Here is a 19399-nt window from a genome sequence, read left to right on the forward strand (position 1 = left end):
TAAGCAAAAAACCTTTTTTTTTTTTAAGGGAATACGTTTGGAGGCTACAAAAACCTTTTGGCATCGCAGTATCGTATCATAGTACAGTGGTACCTGAGGTTAAGTACTTAATTCATTCCGGAGGTCCGTTCTTAACCTAAAACTGTTCTTAACCTGAAGCACCACTTTAGCTAATGGGGCCTCCTGCTGCCGCTGCACCGCCGGAGAACGATTTCTGTTCTCATCCTGAAGCAAAATTCTTAACCTGAGGTACTATTTCTGGGTTAGCAGAGTCTGTAACCTGAAGCGTATGTAACCCGAGGTACCACTGTATCATATCCTATGGGAGCAGTCAGTATTTTTTTAAAGGTTGTTTTTTTTTTAAAAGGCAAATTTTGTGGGGCTCATGAGAGTCCACAAAACACCCACTAGAGGTGAAATACTGCCTGCAGGGCACAGGTTAGCCATCATTGTTCTAGAGACAGGATCCAGTTGTGGGAGGCTTGCTGGATACTGGTGCCAGCCTGGCAAAAAATCCATTTTTTCCCCTTCTAGCACTTTAAAATATTGTTATATCATGTGTCTGCTATCTATTTAGTCATATTTCATTTTTTTTATCTTGTTCTTGCTGTTTCAGTTTTTGTAAACTGCCCTGGATTCTATCCCGGAAAGGCCAGTATTACACAATACATTACATAAATAACATTTCATTATCACCCATTCCCCCTCCCAAAACAACAGAACAAGTACATCATGTAAGCAAACATTTCTATTAAACATTAAGGGGTATTCTTGCTGGAAGAGCAAGTGAACATTTTAATCCACTTTGGAGTGCCTCAAAAGCAACTTACTAGAGTTACACCCTATTAATAAAATGCGCATGCATTGAGTTCACAGAACTCCTATTTGGTTTCACAGATTATATTCAGTGCACTGCTTACCTTCATCCCAACACAGTAAGACACACACAGCAGGATGCTTAAAAATATTTAATAATATTACAACAGTGAGCATGTGACATATTTTTTTTAGGAAGCTGTACCAGAGAGATGAACATTAGGCTGCATTTAACATTTTGCCTCTCTATTTATCAGCCTGCGAAGTCTGTTTTAATTGATAATGAACTTCCATCGGGATGCTTTCATGCTTGCTAAATCAACGAGAGTTGTGAATCAAGTTCTGACTGAATATCCAGATGGAAATCTGCATTCCAGCATATACCTCGTTCATGATCTGATCCTCAATCCCAAAGCCACTTGATATACAGAATTCAGCCATCCAACTTTGCCCCACCCAGGATACAAACATGCCAACAAACAGAATACAAGTTGTGCCTGAAGCGATGAGCAGAAATGGGAAGAAAGTTCATCAAAGGGCTTCCGACTTGTCCAGAGTCCCTGTCTCCTTTGCTTCAACTGATTCACAGTTCTGCTGTTTGACATACTGGTCCAGCAAGGAAGTCAAGTGAACAGGGCCGCGTTGTAGAAGTGTGCTAGTCTGGGATGTCATGAGAGAGAGAGCACCCACGACCTCCCCTTGGGCAGTCACCATGGACGGCAGTTTGGCATAGTTTGTGAAACCTTGTTTGCTTAGGATGGCGTTGTCAACACAAGCTCCTGGAAGGATGAGAAAATAGGCACCATCAGTAACATCCAGAAGTACTAAAAGTAAAAAAGTGATGACAGATATCAGTCATAATATAGATATGGAAGCTTGGGAACGATTGTGGAACATGGATATAAAATTTACAGCATGTTATAGTTTAAGGGAAAATTACCGTACTTTTCCGTGTATAAGACTAGGTATTTTTCTGTGAAAATCATGATAGAAAAAGGGGGTCGTCTTATACATGGATAGTGCCATAGGGTGGACGTTTGATTGGTTGCTGCCGCGGCTACTGTGCGTGTTATTGGTTGCTGCGTCAATGGGTGGTGTTGATTGGCTGACACTGCAGCAATAGGGCGGGCGATTGTCAGCTTCTGCCAGCGAGGGGACAAACGAGAGTCGGATTTTGCAATGGCGACGGTGAATGATTTTCGGCAATTCCCCCCCAAAAAAGCTCAACAACCCAGGGTGATTCCCCCCCCAAAAAGCTCAACAACTCTGTGCCACCCCCCCATTTTCTTAAATTTGAGCCCCCCAAAATAGGGGGTGTCTTATACATGGGGGAGTCTTATAGACGGAAAAGTACGGTTATATGGAAATGATATATCGTTTGTATCTAACACCAAGTAAACTGGCAAAAATGTATAAATCTAAATCAAACAAATGTTGGAAATGTAAACAGAAAGAGGTTCTTTTCATCATATGTGGTGGTCTTGTAGTAAGGTTAAAGCTTACTGGGAAATGATATATAATGAATCAAAAAGGATGTTCAAAATAACTTTTATTTAAAAAAACCCCAGAAGCTTTTCTTTTGGGAATTATGGGGACAGAACTACCTAAATTGTATAGAAATTTATTTACGTATACTTCTATACCAGCAAAAATGTTACTTGTCCAAATGTGGAAAGAAGCAGATGTCCCAGTAAAGGAAGGATGGATACAAAAACTTATGGGATATGCAGAAATGGCAAAACTTACCGGAAGAATAAGAAATCAAGATAACAAACTTTTTATAAAAGAACGGAAATGGTTTATTGAATATTTACAGATAAACTGTAAACAGATAAAAACAATAGCAGGATTACTGTAATAACCTGCAGTTTTATAAGTATATACATTTACAGCAGATAATTAAATGAGCAAGTTAAATGAACTTGGATATACAGAAAGTATTAAAAAACAAATTTAAAGAACCGCAGAAAGGGGTGGGGAGAAGGAACTCAAATTTTGAAATGTTCAATTGATTGTAAATCTAATGAAATGTAAAATTTGAAAAGTATAAATGAAAAACTAAAAAAAAGTGATTTGGAAGAGGGTTGCCAAATCAAAACTTTAAAGTACTGGTTGTAAATTGAATAGTTGTTTTTTAAAGGACAATCATTTTTAAAAGGAGACATAGGGTTGTATCCAAAGACGTCCTGCTCAAAGGAGGTGCACTGAAATTAATGGACTAACCTGGAATAATGGTGTGCTGAGTTTCGGTACCCAGGCAGACACAGCTGGGTTAGCACGGGGCATTCAACTTCATGCACCTGAGTCTCAGTTTTTACCAACCTCTTCTTTCCAAAGAACTTTGCATGTTTCCCAAGTGGTCTCACATTGAGGCAATTTGCAGGGCCAGGTTCCCTTACCATTCTATGGCCTCTCCCTGTAGCTCTATGTTCACCGGTTTCCTCTCTGTTATCAAGAGCCTTTCCTTCATTGCTGCCTGACTCACCCCTCTGCCATCCACGCTTGTTGTTGATGGCACCCCCCACTTGATTTCTTTCCCCAACTCCTATCTTATTAGCTGAATACAGATGATATATTCTATTCTGAACTTAAAAATGGAAAGCGTAATGCTGGCGGTCAACAGAAGAGGTTTAAAGACTCTCTCAAGGCAAATCTAAAAAAAATGTAGTATAAACACCAACAATTGGGAAACACTGGCCTGCAAGCACTCCAATTGGAGAACAGCCTTTACCAAAGGTGTCATGGACTTTGAAGGTGCTTGAACTCAGGACAAAAGGGAGAAATGTGCTAAGAGGAAGGCACACTTGGCAAATCCTCACCATGGTCAAGTCCCGCCCGGAAACCTATGTCCCCACTGTGGAAGGATGTGTGGATCCAGAATTGGCCTCCACGGTCACTTACACACTCACTGTGTTCATGGAAGACAATCTTACTCGGCTACGAGCGATCGCCAAAGATAAGCCTTTTGAATACGGACTGCACCACAACTGCCTTTTGTATTCACTCTGATTCTTAAAACTATTTAATAATATGACAACAGTCAGCATGTGATGTAATCTTTTAGGAAGTTATAGTACAGAGATGAGCATTAGGCAGCATTTGCCTCTCTATTTACCAGCCTGTGAAGTCTGTTTTAATTGATAATAAAATTCCATCGGGATGCTTCCATGCTTGCTAAATCAACAAGAGTTGTGAATCAAGTACTGCCTCAATATCCAGATGGAAATCTGCATTCCAGCATACCTCAACTCATGACCTGGTCCTCATTTCTGAATCCATTTGATAACACAGAATTTAGCCATCCATCTTTCAACATTTACCTAAGAGATTGATCTGTGGCACACCCCTCAGGACTCGCAGCATTTCCTGTGCCCTCGTTTCCGGACTCATCAGTAGGAGGTTGCGCCCCACAAAGAGAGGGAGGAGATTCTTATATTTGGATTCCGAAAGAAAGGGTATCATGACCTGGAAAGGTGGAAGTAAAGAACCAATTAAACATGGGAAAAATACCTGCTGAACCAGGGCAGGACTCCAGTTTTGATTTACAAGTCAAGAAATAAGAGTGAAGTGATGCTGTAACTACAACCTCTCTTATTGCGTTGGAACTTTTAAAGGACCATGAAGGGTCTCCGGGTTGCGGTCTGGCACCACTAGCTATAAGGCAAGCTTCAGTTGAAGGAAAGGCTGAATCTAGTTAAGGGGATATGGGGCAGAAACTACAGGGGACTGGGAGAAGTAGTTGGGCTAGGATACTGTAGGACTGGACCGAGCCAGTGGACTGGTCAAACTCTAATTGCCATTTGATATTTTGCTGCTATACACTGGGCAAGGGACGAGAAGGCCCTCTAGGGAATTTTGCCAGCCAAATCAAAATTTCCGCTTCACTCAAAATTCCTTGGATGTTGTTGTTTCTGAGCAGACGTCTCCAAAAGGGTCTCAAAATTTTGCATGCCAAACTTCCTGGAAATTGGTGCTTTCTAATGAAATGCCTAAGCAACAGCAGTTTCTGTTTATCTGCTGCCCAGATACAAAATCCATCAAGATATCAATGAATACAGGCACCTCATGCAGCATTTTATATATCCAATACAGCAGATTTGCATGTCAAAGCTTAGCTCTGATTAAGTTTTGCTTTCACAGGATACGGAAAATTGCTTGGGGGAAAATGAGGCAACATGCTCTAAGGCACGTTGCCCTCTCTATTCCTAAAAGAACTGTTTGCATGTAACTGTACCTCATTGGGGAAGTATTTGACATGGATGTTGTACTTCCGCAGTCGATACCCCATGAGTACCATGTCATTTGCAGGAACCTGGTTGTACTGGCAGATAGCAATCATTTTACTCTCGTGGAATGCTTGTTCGACATCTCGACGCAACAGCTTCACGTAGCCATTTTCCTGGGGAAGGCGAGAAATTTTGTTTGCTGCCATTAGATTTGAAAAGAGTGAAGAAGAAGAAGAAGAAGAAGAAGAAGAAGAAGAAGAAGAAGAGGAGTTTGCATTTGATATCCCACTTTATCACTACCCGAAGGAGTCTCAAAGTGGCTAACAATCTCCTTTCCCTTCCTCCCCCACAACAATCACTCTGTGAGGTGAGTGGGGCTGAGAGACTTCAGAGAAGTGTGACTGGCCCAAGGTCACTCAGCAGCTGCATGTGGAGGAGCGGGGAATTGAACCCAGTTCACCAGATTACGAGTCCACCACTCTTAACCACTACACCACACTGAAAACCCACAAAGCTGTCGAAAGCTACACAGATGTAAATTCTGTGCTGCAAAAGGCAGGCAGAGTGCAGAGGTTTTGAGTTATCTCTGTAGGTAACATAAAGGTTCTGTTCAGTTGCAAATTGAACAGCAATGGCAAGCAGTATGCATGCCTGTTCAGAAAACAAATGAATTAGATTAAACTTGATTTAAATCAGTGGTTTAAATTGACATTGTGTTCCCGATGATTTAAGCAACTGATTTAGATCTACCTACCCTCCCCAGGGAACAGGGCATTTCCATGCTCTGTGCATACCTAATGAAGCATTAAAACCAAATGAAATGTTTTCATTCAAGCCTGAACTCCGTTAGAAAGTTTTCATCCTATGAAGCTTTATCCCTGTGATTTCAAAGAATCACAGAGTTGGAAGGGACCCTGAGGATCATCTAGTCCAACCTCCTGCAATGCAGGCATATGAAGCTGCCCCAGATGGGGATCAAACCTGCAACCTTGGCGTTATCAGCGCCACACTCTTAACCAACTGGGCTATATCCAGGCTAAACAGGCTACATGTGCAAAACCTGCTATAGTGATCATCACTCATTATTATTTATTTACTTCTATACTGCAATCTCTTATAAAATATATATTTGTGAGTTACAGAAACCAACTTTAGAGTGATGAGCAGCCTTCCCTGTATCACATAGCAATGAGGAAAGTTTCAGAAGTTGTTTGTCATAGGAGAGTGAATTCCATTAGGTAATAAGACACCTTTGCATTACTCTAAGTAGCTCCTTCAATTCAAGCCCTTAAGAGGATCCTCTGCAAATGAGTCCTTTTTCAAGGACTTCATTTTCCAGAACAAAAATTCAGTGACCTGTTTTGTGTACTTCCAATCCGTCACTTGGGGCAAACAGTTAAGAGCCAAAGTGACAAGGCTTGCCAATGATTCTGCCTCAAAAGGTATGTATGTGTGTGTGTGTGTGTGTGTGTGTGTGTGTGTGTACACACACACACACATACACTTGTACCTTGGATCCCAAACGCCTTGCGAGTCGAATGTTTTGGCTCCCAAACGCCACAAATCTGGAAGTGAGCATTCAGTTTGCGAACGTTCTTTGGAACCCAAATGTTCAACATGAATTCCGCAGCTTCTAATTGGCTGCAGGAGCTTTCTGCAGCCAATTGGAAGCCGCACCTTGGTTTCTGAACGTTTTGGAAGTCTAATGGACTTCTGAGGTACCACTGAATATATATATATATGTGTGTGCGCGCGTACACACACACACACACACACACACACACACACACACACATCTATATTGTAGAAAAACCTCAAAGCAGTTTACAGATAAAGCAATAAAATTATCACCAAAAGTTTACAACATCAAAACTAATCGAACTGTTATGATGAGAGTGCATGTCGGAGTTCGTCTTCAGTTTTCCTTTTCTGTGATCTGTCCCTTGGAGCTCTCCTGGCCCCAAGCTGTCACTTGGCTCTGCTCAATGACCCACCCTTGCATCGTGGTGTTCACCTCCTGTTGTCGGATATATCTGTTTTTATGTCCCTGTGTTTTTATGTTTGTACATATTTTATGGGCTAATAGCCGTAAATAAATAAATAAATAAATCACCAAAAGTTTACAACTGTAATTTAAAACATACAGAACATTAAAACCACGGCAAAGTAGACTAAAACAAATAAAATTGCCTGAAACTTTCTAAACGTCAGAGTAGGTGGGATAGGCTTGTCTATATAATAATGTCTTCAGCAGGCACTGAAAGGAATACAGTCAAGATTCAGGAAAAGAGCAGAACATCAGACATCATTTGCATTCAGAGTTCATAACAGCCCTGCTGCAATTGGCAAAAACATGGATAAAGAAGGGCAGAGAGCCTACTCTATGATTTTGAGGGCTCTGCACCATAGAGTTTAGACAGTAACAATCAGCGCAGAAGGGTGTGTTGTGTTGTTACCTCTTCAACTTGTTTCACTTGGGGTTTGATGCACCTCTCTGGGATCAAAGGCTTTGGTGGGATGTATTTTGTCACCTCCATCAGCTTCTGACGCACAAAATGCATAGGTCTCCAATGGCGAGTGACGGCTTTGGAGCCATGGCGAATAAGCTGAAGGGTGGGCAGCCAGTCTGGAGCAATGGAAAAGCAGAACAATCAGAATGGCTAGGCCCCCAAGACACAACCTTCAAATGTAGGACATTCTGTGGGCTCTCATACTGTGTAATCCCATCCTTTCCAATCATAAAAAACTGAGCTAAGGGGAAGCATAGAATCCTAGTGTTCCAAAGGATGAAATAGCCACCCACTCTCACTTCCTCAGGTGTTGCCACTCCACATACTAATCCACACATTCCAAACTAGTGCTCCAGAAACAGGCAGCAACATTAACGGACACTTACAGAGTAGAAAGCTTTGTGACTCATGCAAGCCAGCTAAATTACAGATTACAGCAGAAGGCGGAAAAATTAAAGGCACAAGGAAGCATCCGAATGCTGCTCTACATATTTATAGTGTGCCTAAAGTATTGCATGCAGCTCTGGTAACTCAGCGTCAGAGATGAGCTGAAACAGTTTTGAAAGCGCAATTTTGAATATGTATGCACACAGGAATTCTTAACAGTTTGAGTGGGGGGGTTACCAAATGTTAATGGCCTGGAGGGACAACAGTACAGCCTATTCCTAATGGTACTAGGAAAGTACCATACTTTTCCGTCTATAAGACACCCTCATGTATAAGATGACTCCTATATTAGAAAATGAGGGATGCGGGTGGCGCTGTGGGTTAAACCACAGAGCCTAGGACTTGCTGATCAGAAGGTCGGCGGTTCGAATCCCCGCGACAGGGTGAGCTCCCGTTGCTCGGTCCCTGCTCCTGCCAACCTAGCAGTTCAAAAGCACATCAAAGTGCAAGTAGATAAATAGGTACCGCTCCGGCGGGAAGGTAAACGGCGTTTCCGTGTGCTGCTCTGGTTCGCCAGAAGCGGCTTAGTCATGCTGGCCACATGACCCGGAAGCTGTATGGCGGCTCCCTCAGCCAATAAAGCGAGATGAGCGCCGCAACCCCAGAGTTGGCCACGACTGGACCTAATGGTCAGGGGTCCCTTTACCTTATATTAGAAAATAGTGGAGGACTGAGCCTTTTGGGGGGTTATTTGGGGAGGAATGCCAAAAATCGCTCACCTGCCAGAACACAGCACACAACTGCTTGCGTTTCAGAAACCACCTATCAGCTGGCCGAATAGCTGCCATTAGCCCTCCCGATTGCCGCTGCAGCAGCCAACAGACAGCTGCCCTTGTCGCAGCAAGCGGGGGTGTGATTGGTGGCCGCTGGAGGCGATCAGGCAGCTGATAGGTGGTTTCTGAGACGCAAGCAGTTGTGTGCTGCGTTCCGGCGGGTGAGCGATTTTCAGCATTCCCCCCAACAATCAAGTGGCCAATGCCGAAAATCGCTCACCCGCCAGAATGAAGCATGAGCCCGAGATTTTAAGTAGTGATTGGCCCGTCGTCCCCACCCCAGCACTACCCATGTATAAGACGACCCTAAATTTTAAACCTCATTTTTCGGTCAAAAAAGCTCGGAAAAATACGGTATATGTAAATTCTGACTGTATAATTAATAGCAAGGAACAAAGTGCTAAGGAACATTATTTTTGCTGTTATGGCATCAGAGGCACAAAGAACTTAGGACTGCCTCCCATTCATATTTTTTATAGATGGTTTGCATTTTGGGTGCCTCAGTAGGAAACCCAACACAGGCAGATTTTCTCCAGATTGTTACCATAGTCAACAAACATTGCAATGGCCAATAATACATTTCACAAGAATGACAAATGATAGATTATGCATTTTAAGAGACCTAGCAAAATGTATTTTCTGCCAAAGATTCCTGCATTACAGGGGTTGGACTAGATGACCCTGGTGGTCCCTTCCAGTTCTATAATTCTATGATAGCGCAATCTGCAGTCCCACCAACTTCACTTGCCTTTCAGTGCCAGACTGGGTAATTTCCCTTGCCACAACAATTTCGGTCACACATTTGTGGAAAGGCCAGCCTAGGTTGGAGTCAAAACCCGAATTTCTGGGAACTTTGAGCCTAGCTCTCCCCACAAGAGTCCTTCCCTTCGAGCGCGGCACGGGTTTAAAGAATGGATGCAGCTGCCTTTAACTCTGCAACACCTTATTAGCCTTGAAATGAATGGCTGGACACGGCAGAGTCTGTCCAATTAAGAAAAAAAAAGACCATCCCAGAAATGCCACATGCTGGATCTCGGATGGTGGGGTGGGAAGAAAATTATTAAGATTCTGGATTTCAACAGGGCGAGATGTAGGGCACTGGATCCCCACGAGGCTGGTGGAAGGGGAGAAAATGCAACGCGTGAAAGGGGCAGTTATTAGTAACCAGTATCTGCAGGAGAACAAAACTTCCCCAACATCGATCTTGCCCTTACCGGTTTTGCAAAACCTTTTGCACCAGCGAGTAACAGCAGCCATCTTGAGGGGTGTGCGGCGAACAGAAGCCGAGCATTATGGGATGGGAAGCATAGCTCCTCCTTGGGTGGGCGGTGGGGAGGTTTAAAGGAGAAGGAACCCATTTTTCCCCCTTAGGAAGCCTGACAAATAAAAAGAAACCTCCTGGCTATTACGCGCGCTCTCCGTCTGCTTCACAATTCTTTCACAGAAGGAAAAGGGGGAGGTTTTTGTTTCCCAGCAGCCCTCCCGTGTTGTTGCTAAGGAAAGACTTCACGACCTCCTCCATCCACCCCCCCCCCACAAACGCGCCAAGCTGTTGCTTCTAAAAAAAAAAAATCTCACCCCCGCCCCGTCTCTCGCTACAGCCGAGACCCTTCCTCAAGACCCCTCCCCACTCCAGGTGTGCTTAAGTCCTCCTTCGGTCTGGGGCTCCCCCTCTCCTCAAGGTGCAACTCGGAAGACCCCCTTCTCAAGCCTTTGAGGCTTTGCAAAGGATGCCCCGCAAGCCGCCTAACCTCCCTCAGGAGAAACAGACCCCAATGCATGCACTCTCCTGGCAAGGCAGAAGCCTGCTGCAAACTCTTGCCCGAAAGGGCACTGCGCCACCCCCACAAACCACCCTCTTCTCTCCCCTCCCGCTGTTGCCGCACGGCCACTTTCAAGGGAAGACCACGGAAGCCTTCCTAAGGGGAATCCCACGACATCCCCTCTGCCTGTTGCTAAGGAGATCCCGCGACTTCCCACCCGTTGCTAGGCAACGTCCAAGCTGCTGCTCCTGCTGCTAAGGCCGTTTCTCCCCCTTCCCGCTCCCAGGGCTTGTTGCCAGGACGACCTTGACAGTAGTTCCGAACGGTTGCTATGGAGATTTCCAAACTGTAGCTGCTTCAGGTTCCCTTCCTCCTCGCCTCACAGCACCACAAATTCCCAGGGTGCCTCACACTCAGCATAGATAGGCCTGTTGCATTGCTGGGAGTGGTGTGGTCAAGGTATCCCGGCTGGTGACCCTTTCCATCAATGATGTCAGGAGGTGAGTAATCGTGTCTGAAGGTGTCTTAACCCCTAAGTGGGGCTGGTTCTCTGTGTGTTATATGTACAGGTACATTTTGTTGTTGTTTAGTCATTTAGCCGTGTCCGACTCTTCGTGACCCCATGGACCAGAGCACGCCAGGCCCTCCTGTCTTCCACTGCCTCCCGCAGTTTGGTCAAACTCATGTTGGCAGCTTCGAGAACACTGTCCAACCATCTCGTCCTCTGTCATCCCCTTCGCCTTGTGCCCTCAATCTTCCCCAACATCAGGGTCTTTTCCAGGGAGTCTTCTCTTCTCATGAGGTGGCCAAAGTATTGGAGCCTCAGCTTCAGGATCTGTCCTTCCAGTGAGCACTCAGGGCTGATTTCCTTAAGAATGGATAGGTTTGATCTTCTTGCAGTCCATGGGACTCTCAAGAGTCTCCTCCAGCACCATAATTCAAAAGCATCAATTCTTCGGCGATCAGCCTTCTTTATTGTCCAGCTCTCATTTCCATACATCACTACTGGGAAAACCATGGCTTTAACTATACGGACCTTTGTCGGCAAGGTGATGTCTCTGCTTTTTAAGATGCTGTCTGGGTTTGTCATCACTTTTCTCTGAAGAAGCAGACGTATTTTAATTTCGTGGCTGCTGTCACCATCTGCAGTGATCATGGAGCCCAAGAAAGTAAAATCTCTCACTGCCTCCATTTCTTCCCCTTCTATTTGCCAGGAAGTGATGGGACCAGTGGCCATGATCTTGGTTTTTTTGATGTTGAGCTTCAGACCATATTTTGCTCTCTCCTCTTTCACCCTCATTAAGAGGTTTTTTAATTCCTCCTTACTTTCTACCATCAAAGTTGTGTCATCTGCATATCTGAAGTTGTTGATATTTCTTCCAGCAATCTTCATTCCAGCTTGGGATTCATCCAGTCCAGCCTTTCACATGATGAATTCTATATAGACACCCACAACTATATCTGTGTAGGATTGGCTTTTGGGGAGGAGGAGAAATTCAGCAGGTGGAAAACTTCCTTTATCATCATTATGGGCACTCCAGGTACTCTCCTGTGCCAATTGCTCTTAATAATTTGTTAGATCTTATTTGCTTTCCATTATAAATATTAAACAAGTTTGCATGTAAGAGCTAATGCCCAAAACTAGCTGAACTTGAAAATTAGAATCCTTTTGATTGACTGTGCATTGTATTATAGGGCTATTATTATTATTAATTTCTATCCCACTTTATATTTTTAAGGGAAAAAACCTCAAAGCGGTTTACAACCTACATTAAAATGTCAAATAAAACAATCCACAGTACAGAAGAAAGTCAAATATAAAGCATACATTTGAAGCAATGCAATTAATGGGAAACAAAAATGTTGTTTTGAAGATTTCAAAAGAAAACATTACAAAGGAGATCAAGTGCAAAATGCACAGTTAACACAGCAAAGTTAACAAACAAAATTAATAATAACATTTCAAAAGAAAACATTACTAAAGAAAGTAAAATATAAAATGCACAATTAAAATGGCATAATTAACAAGAGACTAAGAATATCTCAGGCATAGAACGTATCTGCTGCTGTTGCTGCTGATCTTGCAAATCATGGTTCATGATGGGCAGCAGCTGTGGAATTTTAAGAAAGTGTCATGGGCGCCAGTCACAATATGGCTGCCATGGGAGCATCAGATAGCACAAAATGGCTGAGACAGGACTACAAAATGGTGGAGACATGTCAACCTACACCAACCACTGCTGCATTTGCTCAGAGAACAGGTCTTGCAATGTTCCTCTGTTCAGAGGAGAAAGGAAGATGGTTGTTCAGTCTTGCCAACCAACGGAGGGCTGATGTCAGTTTTTCTGGTTCTTTTTTTAATGAGAATATGCAGGCATAACTAATCAATGTTAAGTGTCTAAATATGCAAATATGCACTCAGTCTCTTCCTTAAAACCATATGAATGTAGTCAGAGCCTTGATGGATGACATCAAAGTCCACGTAAGCTTCCTTAGCAGAATCCCAGCAACCAGCAGGTGCCAGGTGATCCACTAAAAAGGACTAGTCCCAACACTGAACTACAAATTATGTTCTGGTCATCCCTGCATAGCATTGCCATGTGTCCTTGTTTTCCAGGACACGTCCTCTTTTTCATGGGTAGAGTCGTCATAGCGAGCCATAGTTAAATGTAGAAGTCGGCAGATGTGTCCTCTTTTTTGCTCTTCAAAATAAGGCAACCCTAGAGCATCATGAAGTCAATGAGTAGGAGGCGATTTGAGCCTTTAGAAGACATGCTTTTTTTTTATTACTACCCTTCGTCTAATATGGCACTTCAAGTTAATTGTTAGCTAAACATCACCTGGCTTTGCGATCTAAAGGGAATTCCAGTGGTTTTGCTTTCAGATAACTCACAGAAGTTATCTCCCCATAGGAGGAGTGAGTATGACGAAATCCCTCATTGCTCAGAGGAACTTGAACATTACAGTGGAGAAAGAGTCCCCAGAGAGTATGTGAGTATCTTATGCATTAAGCTTTCATTCTGATGGTAATAATATTCAGGGCTGGAAGGAGAGGAGCTGTGGTGCTGATTTCTGATAAACTTCTCTTCCTTTTAGATCCCAAGCCTTGGCTTCTCTTCATACCCTCCGGCTAGACAGAGAGAGAATTAGCTGCATCGCAAATCTGCAAGGATTAGAGCAGGTCCACAGCCTCTACCTGCAACAGGTAAAATATGTCACCACACCATTAAATGCCATGATACAACAACATTCTCTTGAAAAGATGGGGCCCTGTCAAAGCCTGGTCAGTTAGTGTAGAAGCATCCCAGGAGAAAGGTATCGGCCCAAGTTCAAGGACTTTGTGAAAAACTTTGGTTGTGTGTTGAAGGAGTATTGAACCAGGAACACAGGCAGAAAAAAAGTGTTTGTGTGTGGGCTCCATTATTCAGAGGCTCTGAAGCTGATTAATGTTAATTTCATTTTAGAACCAAATAGAGAAAATTGAGAACTTGAGCTGCTTTCCAAACTTGACGTAAGTGATATTACTTGTTTCCCCAACATTATACAGTGATTGTTCCGGTTTTTGAATGATTTTCAGAAGCTGAACATCTGGCACAGCTTCCGTGGCTTCCGATTGGCTTCAGGAAGCTACTGCAGCCAATCAGAAGTTGCGCCTTGGAAGTCAAACATTTTGGAAGTCGAACAGACTTCTGGAACAGATTCCGTTCGACTTCCAAGGTATGTCTGTATCTACAGTATCTATCTACCTACCAACCTCCCTACCTACCTCCAAAAGGACATTTTGTGTGGAAGTTAGAGAATTTCAACCGCTTCTAAATCAAGCCAACTGGGGAGTCAATATTTTGTTCAAGTAGTGGGTCCTGAAGGAGGAATAGGAAGTAGTTCGATGAACAGAGCAGGGAAGGCTGTGATGCATAGGGAGGATCATGGCAGAAGACAACCGGGAGCAGAGTTGGAGGAGACAAGGTGGCCAACCAAAGATGAGTTAGAGGATCCACACCATACATGTAAAGTACACCCAAAGCTCATTTAAAGCACATGACTTCCCCCAAAGAATCATGGGAAATAGTTCCCCTTCCCATTCAAATAACATTCAATGCACATTTAAAGCACTTGACTTCTCCAAAATGTGCATTAAATGTTCTTTAAATGTATGACGTGGACCTGCCCAGAGAGGTAAGAGGTATTATTCCCACCATGTAGAGAATATAGGCTAAAGGCCTTCTCTCTGGTGTGCTGGTTTTTGTTGTGGAGGGGATATTTTTATGCTTCCATCATCAGGAACAAAGGTACAGGGAGTTTTAATTAGAAGTGCATTGCTAGTTTTAAACCAATGCAGGGAATAAACGAGTGACGTGAAAAGAGGCTGACTGCATCTGGCTTTGAGAGTTGCATTACAACTCTTTCCTGCTGCCCAGTGAGAAGTAAATCACGGTTTCAGTGTGCAGTTCTCCTTCTCTAGAAGGCAGAGTCATCTTTGGTCTCCTGGATCTCACCACCTCCTCCTATTGTGTTTTCATGCAACTGCAGTTTTCTGACACTAGCCGGGAACCGCATTAGCCAAGTGGAGAACCTCCATAGTCTCCTGAAGCTGCAGTTTCTGGATCTCTCACAGAACCGCATTGAAACACTGGACACAGGTACAGCTTTCCCTACACTCGGCTTCACCACCTGCAATACTCTCTTGTGGACTATCAAGTCTCCTGGGATCCATTGTGGAAAACAACTCACCCATCGGTCTACTCTGATGGGTATTAAGACTAAATCAAACCAGCCGGCTGCTTATCCAGCCAATTTGACTAATAAAACATTGCGCTAGGAGTACTCTGTGCATAAATAACAAAACAAAACAAAATCCCTCATGAAATCCAGTAACCCCCCCGCCACTGGGTTGACAGATCAAATCTGTTTGCCACCCTTATTTTAGCCTCAGAAGCTGGTACAGTAGTACCTTGGTTCTCAAATTTAATCCGTTCCGGAAGTCCACTTGACTCTCAGAACGTTCAGAAACCAAGGTGTGGCTTCCAATTGGCTTCAGGTGCTTCCTGCACTGACGCGGAAGCCACGTTGATGTTTGGCTTCCAAAAAATGTTCAAAACCCAGCTTACTTCTGGGTTTTTGGCGGTTGGGAGATGATTTGTTCATCAACTAAGCCGTTTGAGAACCAAGGTTTGACTGTACCAGAAAGGCAGCTCCCCCATGTAAAAAAGGAGCTCACCCCCCATTTTTTGCTTCATGTGCTAAACTTGAATAATCCTGTATCCAGTTTGCATTTATTCCCATCAGCTTCCCCGATTCTGCCTAACTTTCTGTACAGATGAGCTGCCCCGGAGCCTCGTGATCCTTGACCTGACAGGAAACGAATGCACTAAGCAGAACAGCTACAGGTGAACCCAAAAATCGATCCACGCTCCTGCATAATCTCCCACCCAATAGCTTTAGGCATGTGCATCATGCCCATGTAGAAGCTACAGGTGAGGGATGAAGAGTGCAACGCCCCCATCCGATTCCCTGTGTTGGCATACCTGCCCCATCTCTGGGACCTGCCTGCCTGTTGCCTGGGCATCCTGCAGGAATGGAGGTTTCCATGCACAGTACCATAGGGAAAAGTCAAGGGGAGGGATCAGAATGGATGGGAGATGTGCGAAGTGGTGGCAGGGCTTTTGAAGCAACAACAGCATGGCTTCTAGCAGCTATTGGGGGGGGGGCGGGAGGCCTCTGTGTCCGATTCTTCATTCAAGTGCCAAAGAAATGGGTGCTTCTAGGAAGTTTGCCTCTCCTTTAGCAACTGTTCCCACCTCACTAGGGGGCTGACATGGGCTTTGAAGATGGGAGTTGTTTTGTTTGACGCCCAGCTTGAGAACTCTTGCTTCCTTCTGGCCATCCCAAGGGAGCGCGTGTTGGCAGCTCTGCCCCATCTGAAAGAACTGGATACGCAGGGTGTTCCCAATCAGAAAGACACCGTCCAAACTGAAGAAGAGGAGGACGACAGTTCAGAAGACAGTGACGAGGATTGGTCAGATCTCGCTATACCTCTGAGCGTAGAAAAAGGTATCCCCAAAGTTTCCAGGCCAGGTTTTAGGTGTTAGGAACATCAGGGACCAAGGACCTGCTTTGCGTGGTGCCTCTTCCATGTGAGGTCTGGAGGGTGGCAACATGAGAACAGGCCTTTTCTGCAGTGGCTCCCCATTCGTGGAACGTTCTCCCCAGGGAAGTTCGCCTGGCACATTCATTATTAAACTTTAGGTGCCAGGTGAAAATGTTCCTCTTCTCCCAGGCCTTTGGCTGTTTAATATTCTACAGCCTTTTAAATATGTTTGTGGGAGGGAAGGGGAGGGGCTATTGTTTTGTTGGTTTCAACAAAATGTTTTTATCTGGTTAATAACTAAAATGTTTTCATCTTGTGAGATTTTTGGCGGTCTGTATATAAATTTAATAAATAAGATGCTATGTGTAAGTTTATACAGTGGTACCTCAGGTTACAGACGCTTCAGGTTACAGACTCCGCTAACCCAGAAATAGTGCTTCAGGTTAAGAACTTTGCTTCAGGATGAGAACAGAAATTGTGCTCCATTAGCTAAAGTGGTGCTTCAGGTTAAGAACAGTTTCAGGTTAAGAACGGACCTCCGGAACGAATTAAGTACTTAACCTGAGGTACCACTGTAAAGCAAAGTTTATTAACAGTCATTACATTTATACACAGTATGTCATTTCTCTCTGTTATGGAACTCTACGTAGCATTCCCAGAGGGTCTTCCCATTTATAGACTGACCAGACCCAGCACTCCATAACTTCAGCAGAGCAGCTGCCTCATGTCCCTAGGATAATTAAGTACAGGAAATTTGAGCAACTCTCCAACTTCCTGCCTGAGCTGGTTCTGAGGCCAAAAGGGCAGTCGTTCCAGTGACGCACACTAGTCAAAAACTTGTGGGGTTCCACTAGTCATCCCCACATAAAGGAACACTCTGTGCCCATTCTAGAGGCAGCAGCTGCTGACGCAGAGCTCCCCACGCCTCTCGAACAAGTGTCTTCCGGTTGATGCAGACTCCATGTAACTGCAAATAATTCATATTATTTTGGCTAAGAGTGCACACACTGTTGCCCTTAAAATAAAATCCCCTGGGAAGTCATAGATTCTCGTTGCACATTTGTTAAGAATGGACAGTAGGAAAAGGAATTGGCGGGGAGGCATTTATCTAGTGCAAGACACAGCGAGCTTGCTTTTTTACTTATATCCTCTTCATTTGGCAGACTTCTTTGCCGACCTCCGTGAGGAGTTAAGAGCCCACTCTGCCCAGCGGAGGGAGGAGGAAGCGAGGGAATACGAAGACCGCTTGGAGGAGCTGAGGCAGATGCAGAATCTGAGAGAGCTGGTGTTCAACACAAGCGAAAGGCCGCCCTGGCCATTCGGTGTACCAGAAGTAATATCCGCAGCCCCAGAGGGGAGCGTGCTCCAAAGTGACCATCACCACCACCCTCCTTCCAACCTTTCGAAAACAGCAAACCCAACACCCAAAAAGGGGCCAAGAGCCTCAAAGGGGAAGGCTGGCGGCTCAAGTCCAACACAGCTGAAAACTTCAAAGGGAGAGAGGTCTGGTGTAACGAAAACCACAAACAAAGGTGTAAAGAAATGATTAGTGCATCCTTTTGCTTTTCGTTTTTAATTTCTGCTTTATTCTGTCAAACAAATACAATACTTCTTTGAATCTAATCAGCAGATGGGTTGTTATCCATCTTTTAAGTGTGGAAGGGCATGGCAAGGAGGCAGAAAACTGACAAAGGCCCTCTGCTGAAAGCTTAGGCAGTACTTCCTCTAAGTGAAGGGTGCAAGCGGCGAAGCCAGTTGCAGGGTTACTCAGGCCAGTGGGGTTTGCTCCTTCCTAAGGACATGCAGGAAGGCTTTTTTGTGCCTGTTGAAATTCTGACCTGCTTGATGAAAACCGGCTTACCTGTGAAAACTATTCCTGGGAAGTATAGAGTTATGAGGCCGCTCAGAATTCCTTGTTAGGAGTTTGGATCTGCCTAAAACTTGACAAGGAAACAAAATAATGATGTACCGTATTTTTTGCTCTATAAGACTCACTTTTTCCCTCCTAAAAAGTAAGGGGAAATGTGTGTGTGTCTTATGGAGCGAATGCAGGCTGCGCAGCTATCTCAGAAGCCAGAACAGCAAGAGGGATTGCTGCTTTCACTGCGCAGCGGTCCCTCTTGCTGTTCTGGCTTCTGAGATTCAGAAATTTTTTTTTCTTCTTTTCCTCCTCCAAAAACTAGGTGCGCCTTATGGTCTGGTGCGTCTTATAGAGCGAAAAATACGGTAGATCTGAAACCTTGCCTATGCCTTTTAAAGGCAATTTGCGTCATGTCCCCAGTGTATTTGTGCTATATGCAGGTTCAGATTAATCACAGATTTGCACCATCAAACCTCTGAAAGGTTTGGGACGGGATATTTGTTTAGAAGGCAGCTCCATCCCAAATCATCTCAGCAACTGAGAACAGTGGTAAGGTTGAGGATACAGAGCTTGGGAAAAAAAATAAATCAGGATTGCAGCATCCATAACAGAAGAGAGGAATATACATCTCACAGGTTATTCTGTAGTGCTGTGTCTACAATAATACACTGGTAGCATTTGCTGGAATCTCTGTCGTTTTAGGGAAAAAAATGTTTGGGATATCTCAGACAGATGTTAAAATTCAGAGGACCGTTTCTCTGTTTTTAGAAGGAAAAAAGCAGACATTCTCCCAGATTATTTTTCTCGGTCCCTCCAAACCAAAAACGCAGTGACAAAACTAAAATGGAGCCCCATCTATCTTGCAGACTGAGATCTATCTAGTGTGTCCCCAACAGCTCAGGCCAAACAATTCCA

At 44.1% G+C, this 19399-nt stretch overlaps 2 protein-coding genes across 2 annotated transcripts; one reads left to right on the forward strand and one right to left on the reverse strand.

The window, feature by feature from the left end:
• Window positions 1-953: 953 nt before the first annotated feature.
• MRPL10 (mitochondrial ribosomal protein L10) lies at window positions 954-10309 on the reverse strand. The gene is made up of 5 exons (XM_083583565.1): window positions 9987-10309; window positions 7499-7668; window positions 5051-5215; window positions 4137-4281; window positions 954-1595 (listed from the first exon to the last, which is right to left on the reverse strand). The coding sequence occupies exons 1-5, from the start codon at window positions 10027-10029 to the stop codon at window positions 1348-1350; spliced, it is 771 nt and encodes a 256-aa protein (XP_083439691.1). The 5' UTR covers window positions 10030-10309; the 3' UTR covers window positions 954-1347.
• A 586-nt stretch (window positions 10310-10895) lies between these two features.
• Window positions 10896-19071, forward strand: LRRC46 (leucine rich repeat containing 46). Its single transcript, XM_083583474.1, has 9 exons — window positions 10896-11035; window positions 13448-13526; window positions 13632-13740; window positions 14000-14046; window positions 15066-15175; window positions 15853-15922; window positions 16426-16586; window positions 17787-18593; window positions 18854-19071. Exons 1-8 carry the CDS (start codon window positions 11023-11025, stop codon window positions 18167-18169), a joined length of 972 nt encoding a protein of 323 aa, XP_083439600.1. The 5' UTR covers window positions 10896-11022; the 3' UTR covers window positions 18170-18593; window positions 18854-19071.
• The last annotated feature ends 328 nt before the right edge of the window (window positions 19072-19399 follow it).

Source organism: Podarcis filfolensis (assembly GCF_964270895.1).
Source record: "Podarcis filfolensis genome assembly, chromosome: 13".
In the NCBI taxonomy this organism is placed as follows: Eukaryota; Metazoa; Chordata; class Lepidosauria; order Squamata; family Lacertidae; genus Podarcis; species Podarcis filfolensis.